The sequence below is a fragment of the Hemiscyllium ocellatum genome, chromosome 8 (genome assembly GCF_020745735.1).
Source record: "Hemiscyllium ocellatum isolate sHemOce1 chromosome 8, sHemOce1.pat.X.cur, whole genome shotgun sequence".
Classification (NCBI taxonomy): Eukaryota; Metazoa; Chordata; class Chondrichthyes; order Orectolobiformes; family Hemiscylliidae; genus Hemiscyllium; species Hemiscyllium ocellatum.
The window spans coordinates 71,897,989-71,913,779 of NC_083408.1; the positions used below are offsets into that span (position 1 = coordinate 71,897,989).

General features: G+C 40.1%; 1 protein-coding gene across 1 annotated transcript in view; it reads left to right on the forward strand.

Annotated features, from left to right (window-relative positions):
* LOC132818191 (glycogen phosphorylase, liver form-like) overlaps positions 1 to 15,791 on the forward strand; it is a 167,607-nt gene that overhangs the window by 91,359 nt on the left and 60,457 nt on the right. The window contains exons 13-16 of the mRNA XM_060828968.1: positions 1,390 to 1,491; positions 1,587 to 1,734; positions 4,578 to 4,636; positions 15,151 to 15,292. Of these exons, the coding sequence (XP_060684951.1) occupies positions 1,390 to 1,491; positions 1,587 to 1,734; positions 4,578 to 4,636; positions 15,151 to 15,292 (451 nt within the window). The remainder of the gene's footprint in view (positions 1 to 1,389; positions 1,492 to 1,586; positions 1,735 to 4,577; positions 4,637 to 15,150; positions 15,293 to 15,791) is intronic.

Genomic DNA, 15,791 nt, shown 5'->3' on the forward strand with positions numbered 1-15,791 from the left:
GGAACACTGCCTTGGAGTGTTCAGTAGCATCCAGCAATGCTACAGGGAGGAGTGCAGCTTGGCAACGATTCATGAAATTGAAGTTTGTGCATTGGTTTTATCTGCTACCCTTTTAATTTAAAATCAATGTGGGTAGGTTGCAAATCATAAATTCTGCACCCAAAAACCAGAGCTCAATAGTTTTTAACCCTTTATACTTTGCAATTTAACTTTTCAATTGTCAGTGAATCTTTTTTAATTTCATAAACAAATTGATTCTAGTTAAGCAGCTGGTGGCACTTAGCAATCCTTTAGGTTGAACTTAGCAATAGAAACCTAAGGACTGAGTGAGAACAAGATTTTTTTTCACCATTCATGGGATCTATGTTGCTGGCAGTTGCCATCTTGAGTGGCTCGCAAGGCATTTTCAGAGCTTAGTTAAGAGTCAATCACATTACTGGAGTCACATTTACATGCAGGCTGACAAGGGATGTGAGATTTCCTTCCAAATTGAATGTCTGTGAACTAGTAGTGTTAATACAACATCATGATCGTTATGTAGTCATTATTACTGGATCTCGTTTTTTTTATTCAAGATTAATTCAGTTAACTGAATTTTAATTCTCCAGGTTCTGTGGTAGGACTTGAGCTTACATCTTCACATCGTTATTACCTTCACATCATTAGTCAAGACCTCTGAGCTACCTGTCCATTAACAAAGTGCTCCTTGTATAAAAACACTTGGTGGCCATCTTTGTCAGCTTTATTCCTGATGAAGGGCTTTTGCCCGAAACGTCGATTTCGCTGCTCGTTGGATGCTGCCTGAACTGCTGTGCTCTTCCAGTCCCACTGATCCAGAATCTGGTTTCCAGCATCTGCAGTCATTGTTTTTACCTACCATCTTTATAGCAAACACAGTTGAAACATACAAAACACCACTTCTTACAGTATTGCACATACCCCCAAAGAACATTATTCCTTGAACTAATTTTGAAAGGTCATTGGCAGTAGGTGTAGTCTCTTCCCTCCCCACAGCCAACTTTTTTTCCTTCCACCCAACTCAATTTTTGCACAGTCATATGCAAAAGGTAGAGCATGACAAGAATCAATAGGAAGTCTTCAAATGAAAGGTCATGCAATCTTAGAAATTTATGGCACAGAAGATGGCAATTCAGCTTGTCATGTCTATGCAGTTTAAAAAAAAGAGCTGTCCATATTAAGATCACTTTCCAGCCTAATAAATAATAAATTAAATTCATAAACTTAAACTTTTGTTTATAACACTACCTCGTAATAGCATATTTTAAAGCAAAGAAACCGTTTGAATGAATTGTATTGTGTCTTTTAGGAATGTATAGAATGTATTATAAACTTAGAAGCAACTTAGTAACCAGCTTTAATATCATACAGAAAATAGGAGGGGATTATATTAAGGATCTGAGCCAGTTGCAGAAGTTACATGCCTATGTGAATAATGATCAGTTCATTCGTGACCTTGCTTCAGTAAAACAGGTATGGTATTTTTAATGATATAATTCTGTGTTTTGCACAATTTTTAAAAAACTGCATAAACAGAAATAATTTTACTTTCCATACTGTGTCAACAGGGGAATAAAGTCAAGCTTGCTTCTCTACTAGAAAAGGACTATGGAATTCAGATCAATGTATCTTCCATGTTTGATGTGCATGTGAAGAGAATCCATGAATATAAAAGGCAGTTGATGAACTGCCTTTATGTTATTGTTATGTACAACCGTAAGTCCTAATTTATTAGCCAAATTTATGTCTTTATTGTTGAAACTTTAGTTGTGGTTTCGGCTCTAAGTAGCTCTTAGGGCAGGTCATTCACGCTTGGAAGTACCCTTGTTCCATGTAATTGTGAAGTCAATATCTTCCTGAATTTATGTACCTTCCACACACTATAGGAAAGTCAAATTTGAATGGTTCTCTTAATCCTGTAGTAGTGAAATGTAATCCAATTTCCCCATAATATTCAGACATGAAAAAGACAATAGACAATAGGTGCAGGAGTAGGCCATTCAGCCCTTCGAGCCTGTACCGCCATTCAATATGATCATGGCTGATCATTCCTAATTAGTATCCTCTTCCTGCCTTATCTCCATAACCCTTGATTCCACTATCTTTGAGAGCTCTATCCAATTCTTTCTTAAATGAATCCAGAGACTGGGCCTCCACTGCCCTCTGGGGCAGAACATTCCACACAGCCACCACTCTCTGGGTGAAGAAGTTTCTCCTCATCTCTGTCCTAAATGGTCTACCCCGTATTTTTAAGCTGTGTCCTCTGGTTCGGCACTCACCCATCAGCGGAAACATGTTTCCTGCTGCCAGAGTGTCCAATCCTTTCATAATCTTATATGTCTCAATCAGATCCCCTCTCAGTCTTCTAAACTCAAGGGTATACAACCCCAATCGCTTCAGTCTTTCAGTGTAAGGTAATCCCGCCATTCCAGGAATTGACCTCATGAACCTACGCTGCACTCCCTCAATAGCCAGAATGTCTTTCCTCAAATTTGGAGACCAGAACTGCACACAGTACTCCAGGTGTGGTCTCACCAGGGCCCTGTACAGCTGCAGAAGCACCTCTTTGCTTCTATATTCAATTCCTCTTGTTATGAAGGCCAGCATGCTATTAGCCTTCTTCACTACCTGCTGTACCTGCATGCTTGCCTTCATTGACTGGTGTACAAGAACACCCAGATCTCTCTGTAATGCCCCTTTACCTAAATTGATTCAATTGAGGTAGTAATCTGCCTTCCTGTACTTGCCACCAAAGTGGATAACCATACATTTATCCACATTAAACTGCATCTGCCATGCATCTGCCCACTCACCTAATTTGTCCAGGTCACCCTGTAATCTCCTAACATGCTCATCACATTTCACCCTGCCACCCAGCTTTGTATCATCAGCAAATTTGCTAATGTTATTGCTGATACCATCTTCTATATCATTAACATATATTGTAAAAAGCTAAAAAGCTGCAGTCCCAGCACGGATCCCTGCGGTACCCCACTGGTCGCTGCCTACCATTCTGAAATGGAACCGTCTATCACTACCCTTTATTTCCTATCAGCCAACCAATTTTCGATCCAATTTAATACTTTGCCCCCAATACCATGCGCCCTAATTTTACTCACTAACCTCCTGTGTGGGACTTTATCAAAAGCGTTCTGAAAGTCCAGGTACACTACATCTACTGGATCTCCCTCGTCCATCTTCAGAGTTACATCCTCAAAAAAATTCAAGAAGATTAATCAAGCATGATTTCCCCTTCATAAATCCATGCTGACTCTGTCCTATCCTGTTACTACTATCCAGATATGCCGTAATTTCATCCTATATAATAGACTCCAGCATATTTCCCACCACTGAGGTCAGACTAACTGGTCTATAATTTCCTGCTTTCTCTCTCCCACCTTTCTTAAAAAGTAGTATAACATTAGCCACCCTCCAATCCTCAGGAACTGACCCCGAATCTATCGAATTCTGGAAAATAAACACCAACGCATCCACGATTTCCCGAGCCACCTCCTTCAGTATCCTGAGATGTAGACTATCAGGCCCCAGAGACTTATCAACCTTCAGACCTAACAGTCTCTGCAACACCAAATCCTGGCAAATATAGATTCCCTTAAGTTCAGGTACTTCAGCCACTGTTACCTCAGGGAGATTGCTTGTGTCTTCCCCAGTGAACACAGTGAACACAGATCTGAAGTACCCATTGAAAAAGGTGCAGAACATTTCAACCTCTGACCTAAATCACACAATTGAAATACACCAGAAGTGGATTGTTTATCATATTGATGTGTTGCCCAGTTGCCGCCCTCGACAACAATTATTGACTTGGCATAAGGAAGACAAGAGTCGAGTCTATATCACGTTTATTAGTTTCGTTAAAACAGACGTGCAATTCACACCATTTGGTTAGGAAAAGGTTAACAGCAGGCATGCAATTCAAACAAGGCTAAAATTCAAAAGCACAACCCACAAAGTTTGATATTCCTGGAACAGTCAACAAAAATAAAAGCTAATACCCAAGAATAGCAGTTATGCTGGCCAAATGTTTTTCTCCCAGGTCTTGGGGTCCTCTCCACACTTTGCAAATGTTGCTTTCAGAGTTTTTGCTGATGGCACGCCAAAATTCTTCATTTTTATCCTTTTTCCTTATCTTCCTGAACTGTGGCATCTTATTCCTGTTGGTTCTCAGCTCATCTGAGACTGAGATCTTTCCTCTATAGGCTCACTGCAATGACACCTTTTGGATTACCCTCATTAGTCTTCCACCAAATGAGCTGAGTCATCCCTCAGAGCTGAACCAGCTCAAAATGTCTCAAGCCAGTAGCTAGGGCTCGGGTAACCCCAGTTCACAGCTACTGTCTTTATGTGTGAGCAGCCTCTCACCAATAGATGTGTATGCAATGGTTTTAAAATATGAAAAATGTTATTTTCCAAGACTTGTAAAACCTGGTATGGTAACTATGACTATATAACTAACACAATCATGTACAAGTTTTTAAATGTAACAGTGACGTTTTTCTCTATTTACATTGTTAATATTGATTTACATTTTATGTAAGGAATTAGAAAAGAACCGAACAAGAATTTTGTTCCAAGAACTGTTATGATAGGTGGCAAGGTAAGATTTATTTCCTTTCCTTATTTCTGCAGCTTCTTCTCAATCTCCAAATGAAGCAGTGTATTAAGTTATGCATTGTACATTGTTCAAACTTTAATTCTTTATGAGCAAGCTCAGACAATGAGTTTTGGAATCTGCTTCAGATGATTGAGTGCACCTTGAATCACAGTTCTGTGCTGAATTGAGGAAGAGCTGTAGGAACAGTGATACCTTATTTCAGGTTCCTCCAACCCACTGAAGTGATGTTGACTCTCACTTTTGGCCCCAGTGGTGAAACTTCATTATCGATATAGAAGTTGACCCAACATCACTAAAACAAATAATCAGACCATTTATCTTAATACTGTTTAAGAGGTCATACTGTGCACAAATTGCCTATTTTATTTCATAACAAAACAGCATGGATCACACTTCAAAGATATTTCATTGACTTTGGGTGCAGTTACCCTGTGGACATGAAATGCACAGTGTAAATGCAAGTTATCTTTTGTTTCATTTGTTTGATGGACAGCTGTTCAGGTCCATTTTCACTCAAGATCTAGAAAAGTACTCTTCCTGATAAAAGGAATCCTGCTCCTTTTCCACCTTTTACCCCTCCCATCAGGGAATGACAGATGTGTTGTGACACCAGCCACCTAGCTGACAAAGTATGGATCAGTCCAAATATGAGGCTCAGTCATGCACTGGAATTTATAATTCATCAAGGTTAAAATTAAATGGAAATTAGCAGATTGTTGGAGAAACATATTTTGGGACATGCGTATTCTTCTTTAAGTACCCTCCACAACTTGTATGCTTGTAGTTTAATTTCAAAAACTGGTTGTTTACTGTATCTGATTAAAAATATTGTTATAATGTTAGAGGTGCTGAAAGTTGTTTTGGAATTTGCACTCCTTTTGAGAATCAAAAAAATAAAATGTATTATTTAGGGTGCCATCACAAATCTATAAAATTCACCTTTCAAAACCTCCCACCCCAAACATGTCAATTTTGAATTAAAACTTACCAGAATCCCACTTCATCCCATTTATACTCTTCATTCCAGTCCCAAACCTACCTTGATTAATTATTTGCTTTAAGGTATCCCTAATGCAGTTATGACATGGATGAGTTTCTTTTGCGTGCTACCTCTGAAAGTTTGTGTTATTTTGCCAGTATATCTGGTGTAATTCTACCCATGGAATTGTTTTAACACTTTTACTCAGTTCTGCTCTAAGTATTCCAGATAACAGGAAGAAGACACTGAACGGATAAATTGGCGTCTGTTAGAATCAAACATCACTTTTCCTTCCTTTGTGCCAGGAAAGGACCTGGCAACCTTATCTAACTTAGGAAACACGTTGTAGGAATACTAACTTAAAGATAGAGTAATTAAATTAGCTGGCACAAAGCATGATATAATAAGGGGGCATTTGATTTTATTGGCAGTCCCTGGAAAATGTTTTGCTTTGAAATTAAGATTTGATAGCAAAGCTGTAAATTCAATTTTTTGTAGGCTTTAACTTTTGAAAATTTGATGATGTATTACCGTAGAATCACAATAGTCACAGCATAGAAGGAGGCTATTTAACCCATTATGTCAGTGCTGGCTCTTTGAAGGAACAATTCACCGAGTGTCTTTCTCTCTCCTCCCAAAGTATTGAACTTTCTTTTCAGCTATAAATCAACTCCTTATTAAATCTCTTTTGATCACCCTTTTCCATGGATTGCCATCTTTCTGGGATGGAGAAGTTTAAGTGTTCAGTTGATCCTGAGAACGATGCTGTCAGGAGTTTTCAACTTTTGGTAAGGTGATCATAATTGTAAAGTCAAAATGGAAGAACCAAACAATGCCAAAACAAGTCCTCAACGGACCTGACGGAGGATTAAAACTGCAGCAGTAGGGAGATCCCCTATCGTTGAGGTTTCCTTGCCCTCTAGCTATTCATTCCTACTCCGTACTCAACCAGCTTTTTACTATTGATGTACCTGTAGCATACTTTGAGCTGAATTTTATGGTTATTTTTTGACTAAGTATGAGTTGCAGAGAGCGTTTGGAGAGTTTTGGAGGGGAAGGCCTAACATGTTCTCTTCCCAGATCTTAGCAAACTAACCTCATTAATTCCTATGAAGGGCTTTTGCCTGAAATATCGATTCTTCTGCTCCTTGGATGCTGCCTCACCTGCTGTGCTTTTCCAGCACCACACTCTCAACTCTAACCTCATTAATTACCTACCATGCTCCTGTAGTTTCTCTCACTTTTGGCTTTTTGCCCCATCTTACCATGTGCCTTTTCAAAACACTTCAGTATTAAGTGGATATCACAGAATTCAGCAGTATACTTTGTGCCCCCACCATCTTTGCACCTCCTGTTGATCCCTTTTGCCATGCTGCCACTGGAATGAAAATTGCCACTCTTTGGCGCCATCTTGCCTCCTTTACACTCTCACTACTATAAACCCTTGAGGGATTTCAGCAATGCACTTGCCCAAAGTCACCACCACTATGAGTCTGCTTCGGGCCCATCCAGCTACTGCTGAAACCACCAGGTCTTGTACTCCTCTTGTACTCCAAACTCACGTCCACCTCCATGAACCTGCACTGGACACAGACACTGCCAGGAACCCAAACTTGCCTCTGCCACAGCAGCCAAGAGTTGGTGCGAGGATTGCCTCATCAATGAAGAAGCTGCCAGGAACACAAATTTGTCTCCAATGCTGCTGCATGAGTCCACGCTGCGCCCATTTGTCGCTGCCAATGCAGTCACTGCATCCAAGCTCTGAGATCATTCTTTAACTCCACAGTCGGCATGTATATACATTATTAGAGACCTGGTTCATGGACAGGAAACAGTGTCTGGAGATAAGGGTTCTTTCTCATGATGGTGACCCATGAAAGTGAGCTTCTATAAGAGTCAGTGTTGCAACCGCAACTGTTTGCAATATATATTAATGACTTGGAAGGAAGTGAATGTACTGTAGCCAGAATTGCAGATGACAAAAATAGGTGGAGAGGCAGTTGGAATGATACAAACATTTTACAGAGAGATATTGATAGTTTAAGTAAGTGGAAAAATTATTTGTCAAATGGAGACTTTTTGGAAAGGAGAACAAAAGAACAGGATATTATTTAAAGGACAAAAGTGCGCAAAGCTGCAACAAAAAGAGGCTTGGGGATACTTGTACATGAAGCATAGAAAACTAGCTCACAGATGCAGCAGGCAATCAGAAAAGCTATTGGAATGTTGGCCCTTATTTCAAGGGGGTTGGTGTTTAAGAGTAGGGAAGTCTTAATGCAGCAGTACAAGATGCTAGTGAAACCTAATCTGTGTACAGTTCTGGTCCCCTTAATTCAGGAAAGATTTTATTCCATTGGAGGGAGTTCAGAGAAGATCATAAGGATAATCTCTCCTATGGAAGGATGACTTATGAGCAAAGAATAAACAGGTTGGAACTTAACTCACTGGAGCTTAGAAGAATGAGAGATGATCTCATTGAGGCATATAGAATTCTTAGGGGGCTTAGCAAGGTAAATGCTGATAGGATGTTTCCCCTCTTCGGAGAGCCTAGGACTAGGGGACATAGTTTCAGAATAGAGGATCACCTATTTAAAACTGAGATGAGAAGGAATTTCTTCTCTGGGAGGGTTGTGCATAGAAACATAGAAAATAGATGCAGGAGTAGGCCATTTGGCCCTTCAAATCTGCACCACCATTCAATGCGATCATGGCTGATCATGCAATCTCAGTATCCCATTCCCGCCCTGGCCCCACACCCCTTGATGGCTTTAGCCACAATGGCCACATCCAGCTCCCTTGTGAATATATCTAATGAACTGGTTCCAACAGCTTCCTGTGGGAGAGAATTCCACGGGTTCACAACTTTCTGAGTAAAAAAATTCTTTATCTCAGTCCTGAATGGCTTACCCATTATTCTTAGATTGTGACTCCCTAGTTCTGGACTTCCCCAAAATTGGGAACTTTCTTCAAATCCCATCAGGATTTTATGTTTCTATGAGATTCCCCCCTTATTCTTATGAATTCCAGTGAATACAAGCCCGGTTGATCCGGTCTTTCCTTATATGTCAATCCTGCCAACCCAGGAATCAGATTAGATTACTTACAGTGTGGAAACAGGCCCTTCGGCCCAACAAGTCCACACCGACCCGCCGAAGCGCACCCACCCAGACCCATTCCCCTACATTTACCCCTGCACCTAACACTACGGGCAATTTAGCGTGGCCAATTCACCTAACCTGCACATTTTTGGACTGTGGGAGGAAACCGGAGCACCCAGAGGAAACCCACGCAGATACGGGGAGAATGTACAAACTCCACACAGTCAGTCGCCTGAGGCAGGAACTGACCCCGGGCCTCTGGCGCTGTGAGGCAGCAATGCTAACCACTGCTGGTAAACCTTCACTGGACTCTCTCAATAACAAAAATGCCTTCCTCAGACTAGAAGACCAATACTGAAAGTGTGGCCTCACCAAATCCCTGTATAACTGCAGCAAAACACCCTTGCTCTGATACTCAAATCCTCTCACAATGAAGGAGAAAGCTCACATTGAGCTTTCCTCAATGCCTGCTGCATCTGCAAGCCAACCTTCAGCGACTTTTCCACCAGGTCTCATTGCGCCCCACCTTTTCCTAAACTGCCACCATTCAGTTAATAATCTGTCTTCCTGTGTTTGTGACCAAAGTGGATAAGCTCACATTTACTCACATTATATTGCATTTACCAAGTATTTGCCCATTCACCCAATCTGTTCAAGTCAGCCTGCAACCTATTAGCATCCTCCTCACAGCACATACTGCCATACAGCTTAGTGTAATTTCAAATTTGGAGATATGGCAATCAACTCCTTTATCCAAATTGTTAATGTATAATGTGAACAGCTGAAGTCCCAGCACTGAACCTTATGGCGCTCCGCTCATCTCTGCCCGCCACTCTAAAAAGGACCCCTTTATTCCAACACTCTGCTTCCTGCCTGCCAACTCAGTTCTCTGTTAAAAATCACATAACAGGTTATTGTCCAACAGGTTTATTTGAAAGTACAAGCTTTCAGAGTGCTATTCCTTCGTCATTGGATCCTGCTGCACTAGCTACCTGACAAAGGAGCAGCACTCTGGAAGATTGTACTTCAAATAAACCTGTTGGACTATAACCTGGTGTTGTGTGATTTTTAACTTTGTCTACCCCAGTCCAACATTGGCACCTCAACATCATGGCAATCAGTGCTCTATTCATGTCAATACATTATAACCAATACTATAAGCTTTAATTTTCCTTACAAATCTCTTGTGTGGAACCTGGTCAAAAGATTTTTCCTTAAAAATCACACAACGCCAGGTTATAGTACAACAGGTTTAATTGGAAGCACACTAGCTTTCAGATCGCCGCTCCTTCATCAGGTGGTTGTGATGAAAGAGCGGCGCTCTGACAGCTAGTGTGCTTCCAATTAAACCTGTTGGACTATAACTTGGTGTTGTGTGATTTTTAACTTTGTACACCCCAGTCCAATACCAGCATCTCCAAATTTTGAAAATCCAGATACACAACATCTACTGATTTACCATTATCTACTCGACTGGTCATATCCCCAAAAAGGTCCAGAAGATTTTTCAAGCATAATTTCCCTTTCGTGAGTCCATGCTGACAAGTACCAATTCTGTCACCACTTTCCAAATGCTCAGTTATGACATCCTTAATGACTGACTCCAGCATTTTTCTCACTACTGATGTCAGCTAACCAGCCTACATTTCCCCATTTTCTCTCTCCGTGTTTTACAGAGTGGAGTTATGTTAGCTACCATCCAGTCCATTTGAGCTCTTCCAGAATCTACAGAATGCATCCACTGTTCCTAAGACCACTTCCTTAAGTACTCTGGGATACAGAGGATTAGGCACTTGGGACTTATTAGGTTTTAATCCCATCAATTTGCCCAATATCATTTTCTGACTGATAAGGATTTCCTTCAGTTCCTTCTTCATGCTTGATCCTCCATCACCAGGCATTGCCTGAAGATTTTTTGTGTCCTCCTTAGTGAAGACACACCCAAAGTATTTGTTCAACTGGTCTGCCATCTTTTTGTTGTCCATTATAACTTCAATTGATTCTAACAGCAAGGGACCTATATTTGTCTTAACCAGTCTTTTTCTTTTCACATACATGTGGAAGCTTCTGCAGTCAGTTTTTATGTTTTCCACAAGTTTACTTTCATATTCTATTTTTCCTTTCCAAATTAAACCCTTTGACTTCCTCTGCTGAATTTTAAATTTCTTCTAGTCCTTGCATTTGTGGCTTTTTCTGGCCAATTTCTATGCTTCCTCTTTGGCTTAACCCTGTTGGCTTAAACCTTTGGCTTAACCTGTTCTTGGTTTCCCTTGTAGGCCATGGTTGAGCCAACTTCCTTTTTTTATTTTACCAGAGAAGGAGGTACAATTACTGAAATTCATCCATGTGTTCTTTAAATGTCTGCCATTGCCTATCCACCATCAACGCCTTAAGTATCCTTGGCAAGTTTATCCTAGCCAATGCATGCATCTTTGGAATCCCTTGCAGCAAAGAGTAATGGGAGCAGTGTCCTTGTATATATTTAAGGCTGGAATAGGTAGATTCTGGTTCAGTAGAGGGATCAAGGGTTACAGAGAAAGTTGATGTCAGAAATGTCGGATCAGTCAAGATTCAATTTGAGGGGCCAAACAGCCTACTCCCATTACTATTCCTAATGGTCTTATGAAAACCCGGAGCTCAGGTTTTAGTAGCTGAAAACACTTAATGTGGGTGTGGTTATCTAGGAAACCAGTAGGGTGTATGACTTCTCACATATGAGAGGTGATATCTTTCATTCAACCAAGTTGCACTGCCATATATTAAAATTACCCTTATATTAACACTACTTTGAATTACTTTATTGTGTGGCTCTGATTTCCCTTATTCCTGGTATTTCAGAGTTAAATCCAATTATAACTATTTAGATTCAGAGGATTGGGGTTGTTTCTGGAACCAACAGCATATGACTAAAAAGCTGATAAGGGAGACAATTGATTATGAAAGTAAATTGTCAAGCCATATAAAAACAAACAAAAAGCTGATAAGGGAGACATTTGATTAAGAAAGTAAATTGTCAAGCATATAAAAACAAACAAAAAGCTATATAAAAATATGGCTATATAAAAATAACAAGTAGCCAAATTAAGTATGGCACCCTTGGATGAAAACTGGGGAATTAATAATGGAAAACTGGGAAATGACAGATGATTTAAACCAATCTTCACAGTGGAAGACACAATAAACACCTCAAGATAACAGATAAGCAAGGTGCAAATTGGAGGAAAGATCTTGTAACAGTTTGTATAACAAGGGACAAAGTACTTGACAACTATTGGGACTAAATACAAACAAGTGACCTGACGGCCTGCTATTAAGAGTTTCAAAGGATATGGGCTCAGAGATAGTGCAGCCACTGAGTGAAATATTCTAGTATTGACAAACTTCTGGGAGGGTTAGTGGGGAAAAAGCAGGAGTTTGCTACTAGGTAATGATGCTCATTTAATGAGCTGGTGCAGACACAATGGGGTGAATAGCCTCCTTCTACAATTCTGTGTATCTGCAAGTTTCTGCTTAGGATACAAGACATAAATTAAATAACTGTGGTCTCAGGTTAAGACTTAATACCTTAAAGACACTCATAAGGACTTCTAAAATACCTCTTATTATTGTTCACTAATACCAGTTTGGACTCTGCCAGAGTCACTCAAATTCTGATCTCAAGATAGCTTGGTTCAAACATGAAAAAAGACCTGAATGCCAGAAATGAGATGAGAGTGACTGCCCTTAACATGAGGGAAACCCTAGCAAAACTGGAATCGGGGCAAATCTCTCCACTGGTTAGAGTCATACCTGGGTTTGGTTTTCGGAGGTCATTCATCTCGGCTCCAGGACATCTCTGAAGAAGTTCCTCATGGTAGGTCCTAGGCCAAACCATCTCTAGCTGTTTCAATGACCTTTCTTCCATCATCAGGTCAGGGAGTAGGGATGTTCACTGATGATTGCATAATGTCCAGCACCATTTATGACTCCTCAGTTACTGAAATAATCCATATCCAAATGTAGCGAGACCTGGACAGTATTCATGTCATACAAATAGCAGGCAATGACTATCCCCATAAGAGACAATTTATCCACTGCACCTTGATATTCAATAGCACTTCCATCAATGAATCCCCCCCCCACCCCAAAATCAATATCTTGAAGATTCTCAGTGACCAGAAATTCAACTCAACTTGCCATATAAATACAATGGCTTTTGCCCGAAACATCGATTTTCCTGCTTCTCGGATACTGCCTGACCTGCTATGTTTTTGAAGCACCACTCTGATCTAAAAACTAGAGGATAGGAGTACTACATCAAGTGACTCACCTCCTGACTTCCCTAAGTTTGTCCACCATCACAAAGCACAAGTCAGAGTGTGATAGAATATTCTCTAGTTGTTTGGATGAGTGCAGCTGCAACGACACTCAAGAAGCCTGACATCACCCAGGGCAAAGCAGTCTGCCTGATTGGCACCACATCCCATAGTTATCCACACCCTCCACCACTGACACTCAGTAGCAGCCTTGTGTACTACTTACAAGATGTACTGCCAAAGACCCTCAGACAGCACCTTCTAAACCCATGACCACTTCTCTCTAGAAGGACAAGGGCAGCAGATGCACTGGATGCAAGTTTCCCTCCAAGCCACTCACCATCCTGATTCAGAAATATATCTCCTTCAGCTTTGCCATGTCAGAATCCTGGAATTCCCACCCTAACAATGTTGTAGGTCTACCTACAGCACAAGGACTGCAGCAGTTCAAGATGGCATCTCACCACTACTTCTTAAGGGCAACTAGGAACAGGCCCAGCCAGCGACAATAATGTTCCACAAGTAACGAATTTTAAAAATCATCTAATTTGTACTGGGCGCTCTCCTTTTGCAAATCTTTATAGCTGAGTTCATCTGTGTGTTTGATGTCACATTTTTATTGTTTTCTGAGTATTAGCAAGAAATAAAATTGCTTTTCTTTTCAGTTACAAAACCTTTATAATTGGATTTTTAATTGATTCTGATGAACTAACAAACAACATTGTTATCTGAGATGCAGCTACATGTTAAAAAGAATTTAAAATCTTTGGCCTGGAGTTTGCAAGGAGTGACAATCTCATGCAAATTGTCACTTTGGCCCTAATTTGACAAAAAAAGGAAGCTCAGTATTTTCTGAGGGTAGATTCTGTTCAGGGCTCCTTCATAAATGCAGAATTGTACTTCTTTCTGACGGTTCTTTCATAGTGATGAACTGTCAGAGGACAGCAAGTCACAATCCCTTTTCCTGGCATTTTCTGAAATGTAAAGGTTGTTGCTTGGGGAGATGGGGGAAGAATAGATTGTCAGAAAGGCAGCAGGGGATTAAGGTACCAGCTAAGTAGGGTGCCAGAGACATTATGAGTTGGATATAAGGAGCAAGCCAGATTAGGGTGTTGGCTGAGGGGGTAGTGTACCAGTTGGGTAGACAATAGGATTTCATGTCGATAGAATGTGAAGAGTGAGAGGGGTAGGGTGCCAAGTGGCTAGGATGCCAGAATGCAAGGTGGCAAGATAAGTGATGTAACATTTACGATAGTTCGGTTGGGCAGGAGGGGCATCCGGTACAGGATAGGAGGCGGGAATGTAGTTGGGGATAATAATGGGTCTGTTAAATAGTTATTCAGGAATTAAAATATGTATTTAATATCTAACTTCTTCTGAGTGACTAGTTGTCATTCCACCGTATCTGAGAGGGATCTAATCTTGAGAAACTGCAATGATGAAAATTGTGAGTGCGTAGCTCATTTAAAAATAAGTTTATAATTGCGGATATGCAATTTTTGCCCGCAAATGTTGATTTTTATTGTTACTTATTTTTTGGTGCAGATAGGTGCATTCACAATTCACGAAATTGAGAACACAGAGGATTTACTATACTTAAATTCATCAAAACGCTCCAAAGTCACCAATGTAAATGGAGACTTTCAGAAAGTTCCAGAGATAGAGGAATTGCCTAATGGAAGATTCAATTTCCCAAGCAGTTCCTTTGGAGTGTGCTATGATGGGGATTCCATATGGTGCCCCATGTAATACTCCCACCTTTGCTGGAATAATGAATGTTGAGCAATCAGAAAATCTGAAACCATAGCCATAGCCAACTGATGGGGTTAAAAAGAGATCTGATTCATCCCTGCTCATCTGGTCATAACACAGCCTAATATTTCAACATTTGATTTATTTTCATTCAAACTTATGGGTCTGTACCATTTATAAATTAGTTGTGTCATGGAAAAATCAATCAAAATTCAAAATCTAATTTTAACTCTATAAATCTCTTCTTTTGTGGAATATTCTCTGAATGAAGCTTCATGTATGTCTTAAACTGATGCAATTACGATTATTCCTGATGAAAATACGTCTGTTATCAGTGTTTCTTTTCTAAGTTTAAACATGCTTCTTTCCTAGGCTGCTCCTGGTTATTATATGGCTAAATTGATTATTAAACTCATCACATCTGTGGCACAAAAAGTGAACAATGACCCTATAATTGGTAACAAGTTAAAGGTTATTTTCTTGGAAAACTACAGAGTCTCACTGGCTGAAAAAGGTACTGCTAAGAAGCAAAAGACTACAATAGCTTTGTTTAACACTGCCACAAAGGGTAGGGTAGAAACTGGCAGACTTGCTGTAGAAATGATCGTTAAGCTTTTAAAGTGCAGACAAATTGAGCATATCAATAAAAGCAGAATAGAGGGCATAGGGAGACAAAATAAGCCACAGACTTGAGTTAAGAGCAGTTGGTATAGACTCACTATCAATAGACTCACAATCAATTTTGATCGCTTTCAAAATCTGCTATCATTCCTATTTCTGTTTTCTCATTCCATCTCCATCCATCCTTCTTTCATATCCAATCTTAGTTCTGTTCTCTTCATAGCTCATCTTTTTACAATTTAATGAATAATATTGGAAATTTTTGTATGAATTAGTAGGAAGGCTAATAACCGTGAGGCACAGTTCTAAGGTAAGGAGCAAGAGGTTTAGAGAGAGGATTTGAGGGAAAAAAATCACCGAGAGGGTTGTGGGTGTTTGAAACTCACTACCTG